This window comes from Homalodisca vitripennis, unplaced genomic scaffold, assembly GCF_021130785.1.
Source record: "Homalodisca vitripennis isolate AUS2020 unplaced genomic scaffold, UT_GWSS_2.1 ScUCBcl_3;HRSCAF=271, whole genome shotgun sequence".
NCBI lineage: Eukaryota > Metazoa > Arthropoda > Insecta > Hemiptera > Cicadellidae > Homalodisca > Homalodisca vitripennis.
The window spans coordinates 266,946-281,885 of NW_025776137.1; the positions used below are offsets into that span (position 1 = coordinate 266,946).

Here is a 14,940-nt window from a genome sequence, read left to right on the forward strand (position 1 = left end):
CATTTGGCTATCCCCGCATGGACACTTGTGGCACATGCGATGAGTACATTGCAAAATCAAAAATCTTAGAAGCAGAAAAATTACATTTAAATGTAAATACAGACACCGATCAAATAGAGCAAAAGGATACTGAACTAAAACGCTTGCGTATTGAGAACACAGTTCATAAGAAAAAAGCTGAAAGGTTCTATGAACGAAAAAGGATTGCAAAGCTCATTAGCAGAAAAAATGAAGACCTTGAGGCAATTTGCTTTGATTTCCAGAAAAATCTGCCAGTCCCCAACTTGTCGACAAATGATGTGTACTATAGACGCCAGCTGTCAGTTTATACCTTTAACATTCACATTTTATCCACTGGAACCAGCGTTTTTTATACGTATCCACAGACTTTTGGTAGCAAAGGCAGTGACGAGGTTTGCTCCATGATTCACGATTTTGTATATAACTTTCTAGATCCCAATGTTAGACGACTGCGCATTTTTTGCGATTCATGTGGAGGGCAAAACAAGAACTGGAATGTTTTTAGATTCCTTCACCAACTGGTACATGAGCAACACAGATTTGATGAAATCATTGTTTGTTTCCCCATAAGAGGTCACTCCTACATGGAGACAGATAAGAATATGGGAGTTATTAAGCAAAAGACTAGAGTCGAGCTACCAAGCCAATGGGCAGATGTGTTCAGGCAAGCCAGGGTTAAGCCTCGACCCTTTGACGTTGTAGAAGTAAAGCAATCAATGTTTCGGAACTGGTCTGGACTTCTCAATAGCATGTATGTTAACAAGTGCCCCTTCAAATCCAGGCCAATAAGAGAACTTAAGATAACTGGAACTCATCCTCGTTTCATCTTTCATCGAAGCTCCTACAGTGGGCATTTTGATTCTGCAGTGGTTTGTAACCGACAAGTGAAAAAACGAAGGAACTTGGCAGACAACGAATTCATTCTTCCAGATTATCTATATGAAGGTAGGTCTTATAACGTTATTAATTTAAGAAGCTTAGTATTAGAATAAGTGTTTGAGTGAAGGCTCTAATGTTATCGTGCTTTAATCAACAAAACGACAATAATATTCTATTTAACACAGTATTATTTTTATTTTTTTATGAACTGTATTTTTCTATGTTCTTGTAATAAGAAATTATAAAGAGTAGGATATGGAGAGGGAGGGATAATTTAGAAAACATTCTGAACCACTCATTTGATTTTTCAATGTAAATGGTTAGTGTTAAATTAAAATTGTATAAAATAAAAATAATGTAATTAATTGTATTCATTTATATAAATTGAATTGTAATTAATTTACATCTCTACATTACAGTTTTTGTTACATTTATAGATTTGATACCGATACCCAAGGCAAAGTATGAAGATGTGAAGCACTTGTCCAGGTTCTGCGAAAGAGAAGCTAGAGAGTACTTAGAAAACTTGCCATACAAGTAGAGAAGCTGAGAAAGTTGCAGAATGTCATGAATATTTAGTTTGTAATAGTTTTTTAACAATTAAAACAGGTGTTAACAAAAAATCACTTTGTGTAGTAGATGACTTAACTCTTTTTTTCCCTGGACATCCATTTATTTTCTATGACTTACCCCCTTTATAACGTGTAAATATGGAGTTTATAAACAATTTATGTTATTTTTAAAAAAATCAAGGAAGGTAAGACAATCTAACCTATAAAATTTTGTAGATTTAAGATAAAACTGTATAAAGAATCTAAAAAAATTAAGAAAACTCAAATTTTATATAGAGATTTCGATCTTAAAACTTAAAAATCAGTTTCCTGTAAAATCTACAAAAACTGACTTGCCCCCTTCTTCCCCTGAGCCCTTCAAATACAATTAAAAATTAATAAAGAGGAGAGTCTTAAGATACTATGTAACGGAAAATATTCTCTGACACTCTCATGGTACAAGACACCAGAGACCAGATAAAAAACAAAGTACAACAAAATGTCAGCATAGACTCAAATATTCCACCTTAAGCTACCCTAACGGTCTTGTGGCCGACAACGTCAAAAGCCTGAGAAAAAGAGAATAAAATTATGATAAATTGACTTAAGTCACTGCTATTCAAACAAAGGTGGCGGAAGTTGTGGAGATATTGTAATAGAACCCAGATGGAGATGAAAATATTAAATTACTGGTTTGAAGAAAGTAGTACAGTACTAGAGCTTAAGTAATATATTTCAGTACGGTAATGTACAGCAGATTTCCGTAGTGCATAATGTACCATTTTATCAAATTTTTTAGCAAGAAAGATAAAATATCAGTTGTAATAATTTTCTTTATTTTTTAATTCATCCAGAATTTAAAAAAAGCTGGATTATTGAGAAAGAAAAATTAAATAAATATATTAATAATAAAAAAGCTTAAAGATTTAGAATTTTTATAGTTAAATTTTTTTAACATAATAAACTATAAAAGTTTCATAATAAAACTTCTTTAGTTTTTTAATAACTATCAATTCTGATGGCCATTGATGATACTAGTCGTGAGTAGTGATTAAGTACTTTTAAACTTTATTATTTAATAATTAAGGAACAGACTATACATATTTACGTAAACTATGTAATTAATACTAAACTAATGAAAAACATGACCATTATGATGTATTGGAACGAAGATGGAAAAATAAGCCTTAATTAATATTTAATTCAATAATTTTACCAACACTTACTGCAGACTGACGGCATCAAACACCTCCCGAGACGTCAGCCTTCTTTCGTTCAAACCTCGTTGTTTCAGGTCTGCTTTAAACCTCAGGATCTCTACCTCTACCTCGTCCGGCGGATGGTTGTGAGGACTGGGCCGAATCTCCGCAGCCTCACCCTCGCGGAATATCGAGGTGCTCCCACAATCCTCGTCTCGACACTGGACTACCTTCTTCCGTTCTGAAATACCTTATTACGATACAGGTATCCGTCTTTGTGGTAGATTAGACCACACCCCCTATTGCAGTACTTCCATCGCACAACACAACACGAAAAGATATATATATATATATATATATATATATATATATATATATATATAATATATATAGAACACGATGCTTCTGGTAAGATGGACTAGCAGCGAATGAGATATAGAAATGGGGATCAGTTAAGTTACGTTCAAAAGTTGAACTTTGACCGAACAGGAGTGTAGGGGGTAGAGGAGGAGACTCGGACTTCTTGTGAGAGTTTCCTGTGAGAACGGAAACTCCAGGAATTTGAAAACATCTTGTGGGAACCATAGTCAAGATTTTTTTCTAGAGGTCTATACGTAGAAATAAAAATCGAAAAATAACATAGATAATAATTCAGTTATCATCATGGTTATTGAAATTGTTACTGCTACTTTATGGGCAGTTGTTTTTTTTTAACACTGGAGTGCTCGCATGAACTTGTTGTAAGTTTAAATATAATTAATAAATCGTATAAGCCAGATAAAATCAATAGTTTTTGTAAACGTAATTTTAAAACAAAAGTGGATTATGATTTATTACGGCACAGACTATCTGAAGTACATTGGAACGAACTGTATTCAATAAGGCATACTGAATACGTCATTGAAGCCTATATCTCTGTAGGCTGACACAATAAAAATGAATCGTTAAATCTGTACGTCAGAACCACACTAGCGTAACTCCAAATTTTTCGATATTCTGGTTTTGAGCATTCTGTATATATTTTTTTTCTGCTTTATAAAGCCATAACAATGTAACTCCTTAAAAAAACCTAGCAGGAAATAGGAGTGTTTGAAATAGCTTAATTCCAAAGGGATGTAAGAACCAGAACAGCGTAAGGTCACTTAATATGTTATGGTCCTCACAAAAATTTAAAAAGTACAGAGCGTAACTCCAGCTGGGGAGTTACGCTACTCTGGCTCAACTTTATTGTTGCTAGAATGGTTGATACAAACAGCTGTTTTTATTTTCTAGAGTAGTTGTGCATGTCTCAGCTGATTGGTCGAATGTGAAATTTACATGAATTGATGCCCTAACCTAAACTTATAGTTTCATCAACATGAGCAGCAGAGCGAAACTTATTTTACAATTAGCTTTGGAGGACAATGTAAATAATTCTCAGCAATTACTATTATTACCAGAACAAACTACTAAAGAAAACAATGAAACAAACGTCTTAAGCTTGTCTTCGATGGACACAAATCCTGCACCCTCATTGACATCATTACAGGTAAGCCTGGTTAAAATATACTTATACAATTACTTGTGTTGCAAACCAATTTTTTTACTGTTATAACTCTTAGCCCTCATTTTTTTCTAACAACTGGTATTATTCTTTTGTTAAACCTCTGGGTCCCAAAACTTGTTAAAAACTCTCCAGCAACTTCATCCCTACCACTTATAGGGTTAAAACACTTATTGGTAATCAAATTGGTATAGATTGATAAATCTGTTTACAATACTGGTGTGAGTTACTTTCAAGTGGCTGAGCCTATCCGTACAAAATTAAATTATAAGCATACCACAACAATAATTATACTATTAGCCTATTTTCACTGAAGGTCGTAAAAATACAATAAATTTATATTTTGCAGGCAGTTGATCCGTTTGTTCTTCTCAACAATGAAAATGAATATATAATGGAAGTCGAATCAGAAAGTAATAAAGAATTCGCTACTGATGAAAATATTGTTTGGAATGATGGTATTACCAACCAGGATTTTCAGTCATATGATATCTCCTTTTCATCGCAAGGTAAGTGTTCATCAAGAATGTTTTAAACTCACGACTATAAAAGACTGCAGTATAATAAGCGACCACCCGTCGAATACCAGTATATCGATAGTCAATATCGAAACTATTGAGTACATAAACATTCGAATTATAAATATTTAAAATTAATAACATTGTCATCTGTTATTATTTTAGATATTACAGCTGAATTAGACTGTGAATTGAAATAACTATGATGTAATTACCGGTAGGATATTTTGGTTGTGGTAGATAATCACGAATATCGATACTACGATTATATGAATAGTCGATATACTGTTAATCGACTGATGGTCATTTATTATATTGCAGCCCTATAAAACCATTCACCATGATGGGAAAGTTTTGTAAATTATAGTAGACTTGTTTTTTGTCATACTACACAAATAATAGCTATTTGTATACTTAAGCTTACCCATGAAGTGAGTGTTTTTCGTTCTTACAGATTAAGTGTGTTACAAGTACATTCATACGTATATATTTATCTTAATTTTTGGTGCCATATACAACTAATTCATATTTTTAAAGCTGCTTTGATGATTGCAAACTGCTAAAAATATGTAGTTTACCATGCTTGATATTGCAATTTTAATCTCAAGTTTGACATTCGGCCTTCTTTTTGTAGAGACAAATTTTTATGTTGTACAAAATGTGAATAAAATTTCAATAAAACAAATGTTTTGTCATACTAATTTACAAATGATTCTACCAAGGCTTTCATACATTAGTTCATACTGGACCTAAAAATGTGATGCTTAAACACTTCTAATTATATATACTTTAATTATGATCTTCAGCGGTTGTGTTAATCAAGTTTTAAATTTATAATACCACATTTATAACCGATAATTCACAATTTCATATTTTTCAGGCCTAGTTGCTGAAGAAGAGGATAGTCTTCAAGAATTGGCTGTCTCTGGTAATGCAGATATCCCATCACCAGGAACTTCTGTTTTGTCATCTAACGTAGATGACACTGATATTGATAGCACATACTGTCCTCGTTTCAACTCAGAGTCAGAACTATCTACTGATGAGTCTATAGTGAGTATTCCTAGAGTTGCTTCAAAGGTTTCAAGTGACAGTACTTCTTATGTGAGGAGGAGCCAAAAGATAGCTCAAGACAAAATTCTACTGGTTCCTTACACTGATTCGGACACGGAGGAAGAAGCAAACAAAACCAATCCTAATGTAAAAAAAGGAAAGAAGAGGGTGAGGAATGAAAACAAATGGAAAAAATGTGTGAAAAAAACAGCTAAGAGTTAGTGGAAAAAACTATCTTAGTGCTAAGGGAGCAGAGATTAAAGCAAGATCTCTGAAATCTCCTTGCAAATCTACTTGCCGTCTCAAGTGCTATCAGCGCTTTACCAAAGATCAGAGAGAAGGTATATTTTCAGATTTTTGGAGAGAAGACAGAGACTGGGATTCTAAACGTCAGTTTGTTGTTTCCTGTATAAGCAGCAAGCCTGTCGCTAGGTCCAGGAAGAAAGATGGCTCAAAGGGAAACCGGGCTCAAAGTAATAAATTTAGTTTTCAAATAAATAGTTGTGAAGAAATAGTCTGCAAAACATTTTTCCTAAACACTCTGGCTATCTCTGAGATGTTTATGCGAATATCACAACAGAAAACAAGCAAGACAGGAATGGTTGAGCCTGACCAAAGAGGTAAACATGTACCTGGAACAAAAATTAAGAATGAAATAATAGATGGAATTAAATCTCATATTTCAAAATATCCAGCGTATCAAAGCCATTACAGCAGAGAACGTACAAGCAGGAAATATTTGGGCAATCACCTCAACATTAACAAAATGTATGGACTGTATGTTGAAGAGTGTAGAGAAAAACAAGTTAATCCTGCAAAGAAGTGGTTGTTTAGCAAAGTGTTTAATGAGGACTTTAACATGGCATTCAAGTTACCAGACAATGACACATGCGATGTGTGTGATGAATTTGAATGTAGATTGAAGAATAAACAAAATTCAGAAGAATTGGAAGAGATTAGCAGGAGACACCAAGAGCATTTAGATGAGGCTGCGTCCAGATATCGTTTGAAAAGGGAAGACAAACTTCATGGAAAAGAAGATCACAAAAGCAAAGTAGTAATGGCTGACCTTCAAAAATGTCTCCCTACACCTAATCTTACAAATTCACAAAGCTTTTACCTAAGGAAACTTTGGACACTAAATTACACGATTCATGATCCTGCAAACAATAAGACCTGGTGCATGCTATGGGATGAAGTAACAGGGGGTAGAGGTGGAAGTGAAATGGCCTCTTGTTTTTATGCTTGGGCAAGTAGAGATATTATTGAAAGCGGAATTGAGAAATTAACCGTCTGGACAGACAACTGTAGCGGACAAAACCGTAACATGAACATGATTTTAATGTATATATGGTTATTGAAAACTAGTCCAAACTTGAGAGAGATAAATCACAAATTTTTGCTTCCAGGTCACACACATATGGAAGTAGATGGCCAACACAGTATAATTGAAAGAGCCAAGAAACATATTTCTGGCAACACAATATATACATGTAATGATTGGGCAAATTTTATTGCTTCCTGTAAGAAGAAAGACCCCTTTGAAGTTAAGAGAATGAATTTAGAAGATTTTCTAGATTTCATGGCCATTTTGAAAGGCAGAAAATCTGCTTTCGTAGCAAGAAAGAAAAACACTGATGGTGAACCCTTTTTGATATCTGCAACTGTGTGGTTGCAACTTAGATCTGACAAAGTGGGTGTTCTTTTTTACAAAACTAATTTTAAAAATGACACGTTCAAAGAAGTTGACCTAACCAGACGATCTCTGAGAAATCAAGAAGTTACAATGCCTACAACCATCCCTCAGCTAAGACAGAGCAAAAAGCCAATCAGCTCACAGAAATACAGAGATCTCATGACAATTTTACAATGGGTACCTAATGAGTATAAAGCTTACTTTCAACTCCTGCCCCATGGAGAGGATGCGGGAGACTTTCCAGATGAAGATTCAACGTCAGTTGAGTTATTTTAAAAAAATATTTATCATCTACCAATGAATTTCATGTTTTAATTTTTGACTTAACCTTACTTATGTAAACACATTAATAAATAAGTATTATTAATTTAGATGTATATAAAAATAAAAGCGTATCTTAAATATATGTGTTTTTTATTTTGAACCATAACAGCGTAAGTCCCTTACCAAGCTATTAAAAATTTTCAAAAAAATTATTAAACCAAAGTCATGAATAATTCACCTCTAAAAACATAAAAAACATAATAATTCATAAAAAGTCCAAGCCATAGAATTGTTACAGTAAAGAAACATATGTTCTTACAAGTTTTGTGCTCTCCTGTAAAATTAGTGACATGTGAGTTGCGCTAGTCTGGTTCTGAGGTACAGAAATGTGTTTCTAGGCTCTAATCTCGAAAAATACTGGGCCAATTCGGCTAATTCTTTTTTTACAATATTCGTTGGAGTGCGATAAAGGTTTTTATGGAGAGAAAATCGGAAAAGATTTCTGGAATACTTTAGAATTTGGAATAATAATTATAATATTTTAATATTTACAAAAAAAACAATCCTAATTTAACTAACACAAGCGACCAAAGTAGTAATTTTAAGCTTTTGTATGCACATATTTTCTTGATCGGGGTAAAAATATCTAAATCAAATATATTACCAGAAATGTTGTAAACCGGAAACAGACGCTGCTTTTCATGTCATGTAAGTTATCATTCGAAACCTACATGTGTACATATTTTCTTGATCGGTGCAACAACGCAAACTCAACTATGAAGCTGTAAATTAATTAGACAAGAAGTGAATTTAAACGGCTGATATAGATACATTTAACCACAGTAAATCTTTAGCCTTACGAAAGTATATTTATTTTCTTCAACGTAATAAAAAGGAAAACCAAATTATGGCATTAGAAGTATCTGAAACCGGAAATAGATTACAAGGGTCATTAGTAGATGTTTTGACAAAAGTACGGCTTAAAAAACCAACATAATATGTGTATATTTTCTTTATAATGACAAGGCAAACTGAACTGTGTGAAATGTGGGAATAAGCGCTTTTAGACCGTTCGTTGGTAAAAAGGCCGTAGACCGTCTTTGAATTTCTTCTTATATATAGTTCTTAAAGGGACAATAACACTAAGTCAACTTAAACACTGGATAATATCTTTCAATGGATGTACATTAAGAGGGCCGGAAGTATATGTATTTGACCAAAGCAGATTTCTGAGGCTTGATTGTATTTCCTTGATTGAAATATTAGGAAAGAGACTCAACTGTGGCGTCAGAAATGTAATTTAATTAAACCTAAAATATATACTTCGAGTCACGCAAAACCTGAAATAAGCCAGTAAAAATGTTATTTGACTTTTAAATCTCTTAACCACGGGCATTAAAATTATAATTACAATATTTATGTCTACATTTGAGTGAAAAATTGTCATAAGACTCCATCATAATTGATTTCACTAAAAAGGACGCTCTTAGATCTTAAAAATTGCGTGCAAAGCCGCGGATAACTGCTTTGAACAAATATAATAATAATTGAGGCTGTAGGTGCAATAAGGGCCTCTCGTGCAAATTTTGTGTTTTGAGATATAGAGCTTCAAAGTTTTGCCACTTTTCTAATAAAATCCATCAAATTGTTTAAAAACTGTTTTCTTAGTGTGTATTTTAATCAATTCATTATAATTATATTTATATACTTTTTAAATACTTACACATATTTAAATATTAGAAAAAAGGAAAACACACAATATGTCATAGGCCCTTTTATAAGAGAACATTGTTTAGTTTGTTCTTTGCAAGAAGGACCTATAAACATAAAGAGTAAATTAATTTGAACTATGTATGTTGATATTGAAACACAGGGAGTAAAATAAAACATTTAATTAATTTAGTTTATTTTAAATTAAACAAACAAAAGCTAACTCACAAACCTTAAAACATTGTATGAAATAAAAATGAAAAGGTATCGTACAATATGCTACAATATAAAAACATTTAGTTTCACACAACAAGAGATAGTGAGTGCATAAAACAGTCTTAATATATTTACAGTATCTTAATCACTGCACATTTCCAACTCCAGAGTCATTTATTTCTTCATGTTCAGGTTGAGCACTTTTAGTAAAAAGGGATTCAAAAAATCTTTTGCTTTCATCTTTAAGGTATGGATAAAGATCTCTTACATCCTTGATTTTGGCTTTTTTCGACACCTTCTGGAGCTATATCTAGAGTCAAAGCATCTGTAATAGGCCTATTAGCTGTCATAAACTGAAAAGGCTCATACATAGGGTGGTAGTTCTTTGATGCTGCAACAGTTCCAGTAGTCTTATACACCAGCATGCAGTAGGTCTGTATTTTCAAGGGAGTGCCTTTCTTAACTGGTGTTTTTAAGAAATGTTGAGTTAAACCTTTCTCCCAGTCAAAAGAGTGTAAGTTTATCACTGTAAGTAAAATACATATTCAATTACATCTCTGCATTATTTTGTAATATTTTAAATGTATCGATTACTGGTAGAATTCTTTTACAAAAAGCAATATAACGTTAAAACTGTAATTTTGTTTGTTACCATTTGAAATATACCAGTATAGCGTTTTTTTTAATTTTCGTATCTGTTTTTACTAGTTGTAAAACCAGCTTTAAAACAACAATAAGTTGTTATAACTGTATAGTTTCATGTATATAACGATTTGAAAAGTAACGTTTTATTATTATGGTATTTTTGTTTTTTCCCGTTGTAGGATTATCTTAAAAAACAATAAAATGTCATAATCGTAATTTGATTTGTATAATTTGATATATAGGCCTAACATTTTTTATCTATTGTTTTTATGTTGTACTCGTTGTAGACATAATGTTATTCTTACTCAAAATACAACAGTTTTTTTTCTTTATGTACTTTTACCCTTTCTAGTATTGGAGTTGTAGCCAACTGTATTTCTCTGTTTATTATATCTTTGTGCGTGTTGTTAAACGTTTAATTTCAAAGCAAATGTATAGCTTCACATTTCAAATAAAGGTTTAAAAACATATAAGTATTTGTATGTACACTACTTTACCTCTCCATTTCAATAACAATTTAATTTAAATCAAATCAGTAACATTAAATTTACTATGTTATACCAACTAAAAATGTTTTTACTTTTAATCCAAATCCAAAGTTGTATAAGCAACAGTTCACAATTTAGTTTACAATAAGCATTTTAGGACTGATTTTCTTAAAACAGCTCTTATACTTTTTGCTTGAAAACTGTCCCTAAAAATACCCCATTGTGATAGAAATAATGTTATTAATTTAACTGACATGTCAAACGCTGCTTCCACTTCATCCAACAGCTTCCTTGTCAACGTAGTGTTCTTGAAGTTGTTGTCTTTATCATTCCACAATGATGAACGACACTAAACTTCACATATAAAACTGAATTTGAGTATCACTAAGCTTCTTCAAAGCAACAATGTCCTTTTTCTTAAGTTTTGCCGGAAGCTCACGTGGTTCTTGCTCCTCTGCCATCTTGAACTAGACTGAAAACCGTGGGAAGAAGCATGACTCATCTGAGCGTCGAGCGTCGTACAAAAAGTAATCGGGCAGGGTTTGGCGGTGCCTTCGACGCTAAGCGGCGTCGCTCACCGCTCAAGCCTATCGATAGTGACACCCCCCTTCACATTTGCACGGCAACATATTGGGCCCGATTGCAAAGCGGTGGCAGAGCGGTGCCGCTCTGACGCTCGACGCTCACCGCTCGTATCATGCCCGGGGCCTTATTCGGTTGTGTTGGCGCTGTGAGGACTCGAACAAATCTGTGGCACGATGAGCTGTGGCGCTGTAAGCATGGATCCGATTATTTATTCGGTTGTGTTGGCGCTGTGAGCACTTGGTCAAATCTGTGGCGCTATGAGCTGTGGCGTTGTGAGAAAATTCACGTTGTTGCACTGTGAGCAAATTCACGTTGTGGCGCTGTGAGATTAAGCACTATGAGCCACTACCGGAAACCCCGCCGATGGCCATTATGTGTTTTTTGGAATTATGAACATATGATTTGTTAATTCATATGTTATATATTGTTTTTAAACTGCTTCGCACAAAGAACTCCTAAGAACCATAACTCATTCATGAAGGAACTCTCAATGGAATTGACACAACCCTCACATGCGAACTCACTTGCAAAACGCCTCACTTTTGCGAGAATCTGAATCTGAGAATACCTCCTCCTGCCAATCGTCAACCAACCGCAGGAGCAAGAAAGATCTGTTCCTTCTGTCCATAAGCAAAGAGACGAATGACGACCTCCTACTGCAGCCGTTGTCACAGTGCAATGTGTTGTGTGCAAATATGATGAAAGTTTAAAACAAAAATTCAAAATAAAATGTTACAATTTAATTTATTTTTTAATAATACCAATTCAGTTACTTGAAATTTTCAGTTTTAAAATTATACATTTTCATTGATCCACCTAAACGTGTTTCATCAGGTAAGAGTTTTAGCAATAGCAGTTCATTTTATGTATTTTGTACAAAAAAATTTATTTCTACAATAAAAATTTTGGATTAGCAACATGGCTTTAAAATGAAAAGATGCATAATAACTTTAATTGTCTTAAATTTAAAATAAGTTCATATTTTCTCAGTTTTCCAGACACCACAAGTATAATAAAGATTAATCTGTTAATATGTTATGATAACATACATGTAATTATCATCTTAACATCGTGTATTATGTTCTCATATCAACAATCTAAATGTTCTTTCCATTTACAAATTGGTAATTTATAATATAAATATAGTAACTTAGTGTATAAAAAATACTTGTATAAAACAATGTATACATATCTTAGTTAATACAAATAAAACTGTAGGAAGTTTTGTTCTTCACTATAAACTTGCTGGAATTGCACTATAGAGCTATATCATAGCAGATTGAATATCCAGAACTAAAATCAGGTCCTGAAATTAAACAAAATAGTTAATTACTTTACTACAGTACAATACCAAAGTTAAAACTAGTTTAAAATTGATAAAACGGTAGATTATTAGTCTGGGATTGATCAAACTGGATCCTACATGGGCTTTAAACAAACCAGATTAAGGGGATTCTCCATCTAAAATAACTAGAAACTACCAAATATTTGAATTTTTTTTAATTGCAGATTATTTTCCATTTTAAACAAAAAAAAAAAAACAATACTTTACCAAAATATTTGTTTTTATATCTTAAAAATTTATAAAGGCATGTTCTGAATAAAAGCCAATCAGACCATGCATTTTGTTGTAATACTTTGTTTATGATCAAAATATTTCCATATTTAGACGAAGGGGTTCAAGCATTAAATGACTTACTAGAATTTCTACCAACTGGCAACAGCTCAATTTGCATTTTAGGAAACTTCAACATTGACTGCTTGAATATGACATTGGAAAAATAAAAGGGAAAACAATGCAAAGGGGGGGATGCCCAGCAAAAGTACATCCTGAGTGGTAAGGAAGAAGATATACTTGCAGCTAATATAAGTAAGAAGACATATGACAAAAAATTAATAAGTATCCATAAAAAATTTAATGCACAATCAATATCTGAAGCATCAAACAAAAGTAAAGCAGTTTGGAAAATCTTGCAGAGTTCTTTTATTGTTCATTGTGAATAATTTAGATGTTGTAAATACTGTTTCGTGTATTTTTAGATCTTAGTAAGACATTTAACTGTCTTGGACATGACAATTCCATTCAAATTAAAAGCCTTGGGGTGCATGGTGTGGCAGCAAAATAGTTCTGCAGTTATTTGTCTTTAACCGAAGCTAACTGGTTGAACCAATTTGTTTTAATCCGTTTTTATTATTTCTCCTGAAACCTATCATATTGCTATGAAAAATAAACTTATGTTGCAAATATATTTAATTTATAAATAAGAATTAGTTAGGATGAAGCTACAATAAAAAATTCGACTAAGGGTAAGTTAAGTAAGCTTCTAACGCTCTTTAAATAAAAAATTAAGCATTAATATTTAAAAAAATAAATAAAAAATCGTCGTAAAAAATGACGAACGCTTAGTAACTACGTAACAAAGGACTAGGATTAGTAATCCAGGGTCAAGTGATTCAACAATCGCTTGACGTACTTCAGGAACAATTCTTGAGATGGCTTGTTTTGAGATTTTGAATAGGTACTGAGGGCTCGAATATGAATCGCCACTCGCTAGAAACCTCACAGTAAGGGCAAGTCGTTCAACAACAGTAATTGCTTGTCTGAGTCGAGTATCGAGCTTTTGAATCTTCGGCCCAACTAAATTGATTAGTAGCTCAAAATCCATTGCTGACATCCTAGTCAAGTTTTTATAATGGCCAGACAATTCTTGGAATTTCAGGTCACTTAGAAGCCGAAAACCACTATATTCAGATCTTCTTTTGTATAGCGCCAGTTCCCACCATCTACGTTTCTTCCGTTTCCGTTTCTCTTTTCAACAGACAAATGGATGAAAACATAAGCAGCGGCTACTGTTGCCAGGTGATCCATGTCAAGGTCCGCCTCAAACTGACTGGTGAACTTGGGCCGTATCATCTATCTAACAGTTGTAGGGAATGTGTTGAAAAAACGTGCGAACAGGTTACCGCAACACGTTACATTTACATGTTACACACCGAAATGTTCGCCAGTGTATACCGGGCCGAAAGTGTATGGGACCCTTTACAAGAGTTGTCTGTTGCACAGCGCCTACAATTACCTCGATACCACTTATCGGACATATAAGTGATGCGGGTTTGTTCCGGCCTTTTTATTATCGAGCTACTTGGTGACAATCGCCTACCACTCTTTACAGACGGGTGGCGCTCCAGTTTACAGCTCCGGCTCTATATGCTATGCTGGAGCGCCGCTCCGGCTCCACTACACCAATGCCAATAGTACTACTAAGTTTGTCTAAGACTACTTTACTTCCAGTGGAAGTAAAGAAATTGTGAAGTTTTAGTACTTTTTTATTCATTTTCCTTCTCTTTTTTTGGTCTGCTATTTTTACGGTATGCCGCTCCACTTAGTCTTTATCTTCCATCCATTTCCCCACTGAATTCAATTAAATTGTTTATTTGATAATTATATGGGAAAACTTCCCTAACCTTCATACTTCATTTTCAGATAATTAGTAACACAAAATATTCAACAATGACGTCCGAAACAGAAGAATCAGACAACTATTTGGAGACAACAAACCAAATCTGCTCTA

The 14,940-nt window shown here is 33.4% G+C and overlaps 1 protein-coding gene across 1 annotated transcript; it reads left to right on the plus strand.

Moving 5' to 3' along the window:
• Positions 1-3,922: 3,922 nt before the first annotated feature.
• On the plus strand, positions 3,923-5,986 carry LOC124370113. The gene is made up of 3 exons (XM_046828404.1): positions 3,923-4,178; positions 4,543-4,702; positions 5,592-5,986. The coding sequence occupies exons 1-3, from the start codon at positions 4,008-4,010 to the stop codon at positions 5,984-5,986; spliced, it is 726 nt and encodes a 241-aa protein (XP_046684360.1). The 5' UTR covers positions 3,923-4,007.
• The last annotated feature ends 8,954 nt before the right edge of the window (positions 5,987-14,940 follow it).

What these genes read in the sequence shown, in the direction of transcription:
- LOC124370113 (XM_046828404.1), top strand. Translation starts at nt 4,008, where the DNA reads ATGAGCAGCAGAGCGAAACTTATTTTACAATTAGCTTTGGAGGACAAT. An exon ending in CCTCATTGACATCATTACAG is followed by an intron (nt 4,179 to 4,542) that starts GTAAGCCTGGTT and finishes TATATTTTGCAG; the next exon opens with GCAGTTGATCCGTTTGTTCT. An exon ending in TATCTCCTTTTCATCGCAAG is followed by an intron (nt 4,703 to 5,591) that starts GTAAGTGTTCAT and finishes CATATTTTTCAG; the next exon opens with GCCTAGTTGCTGAAGAAGAG.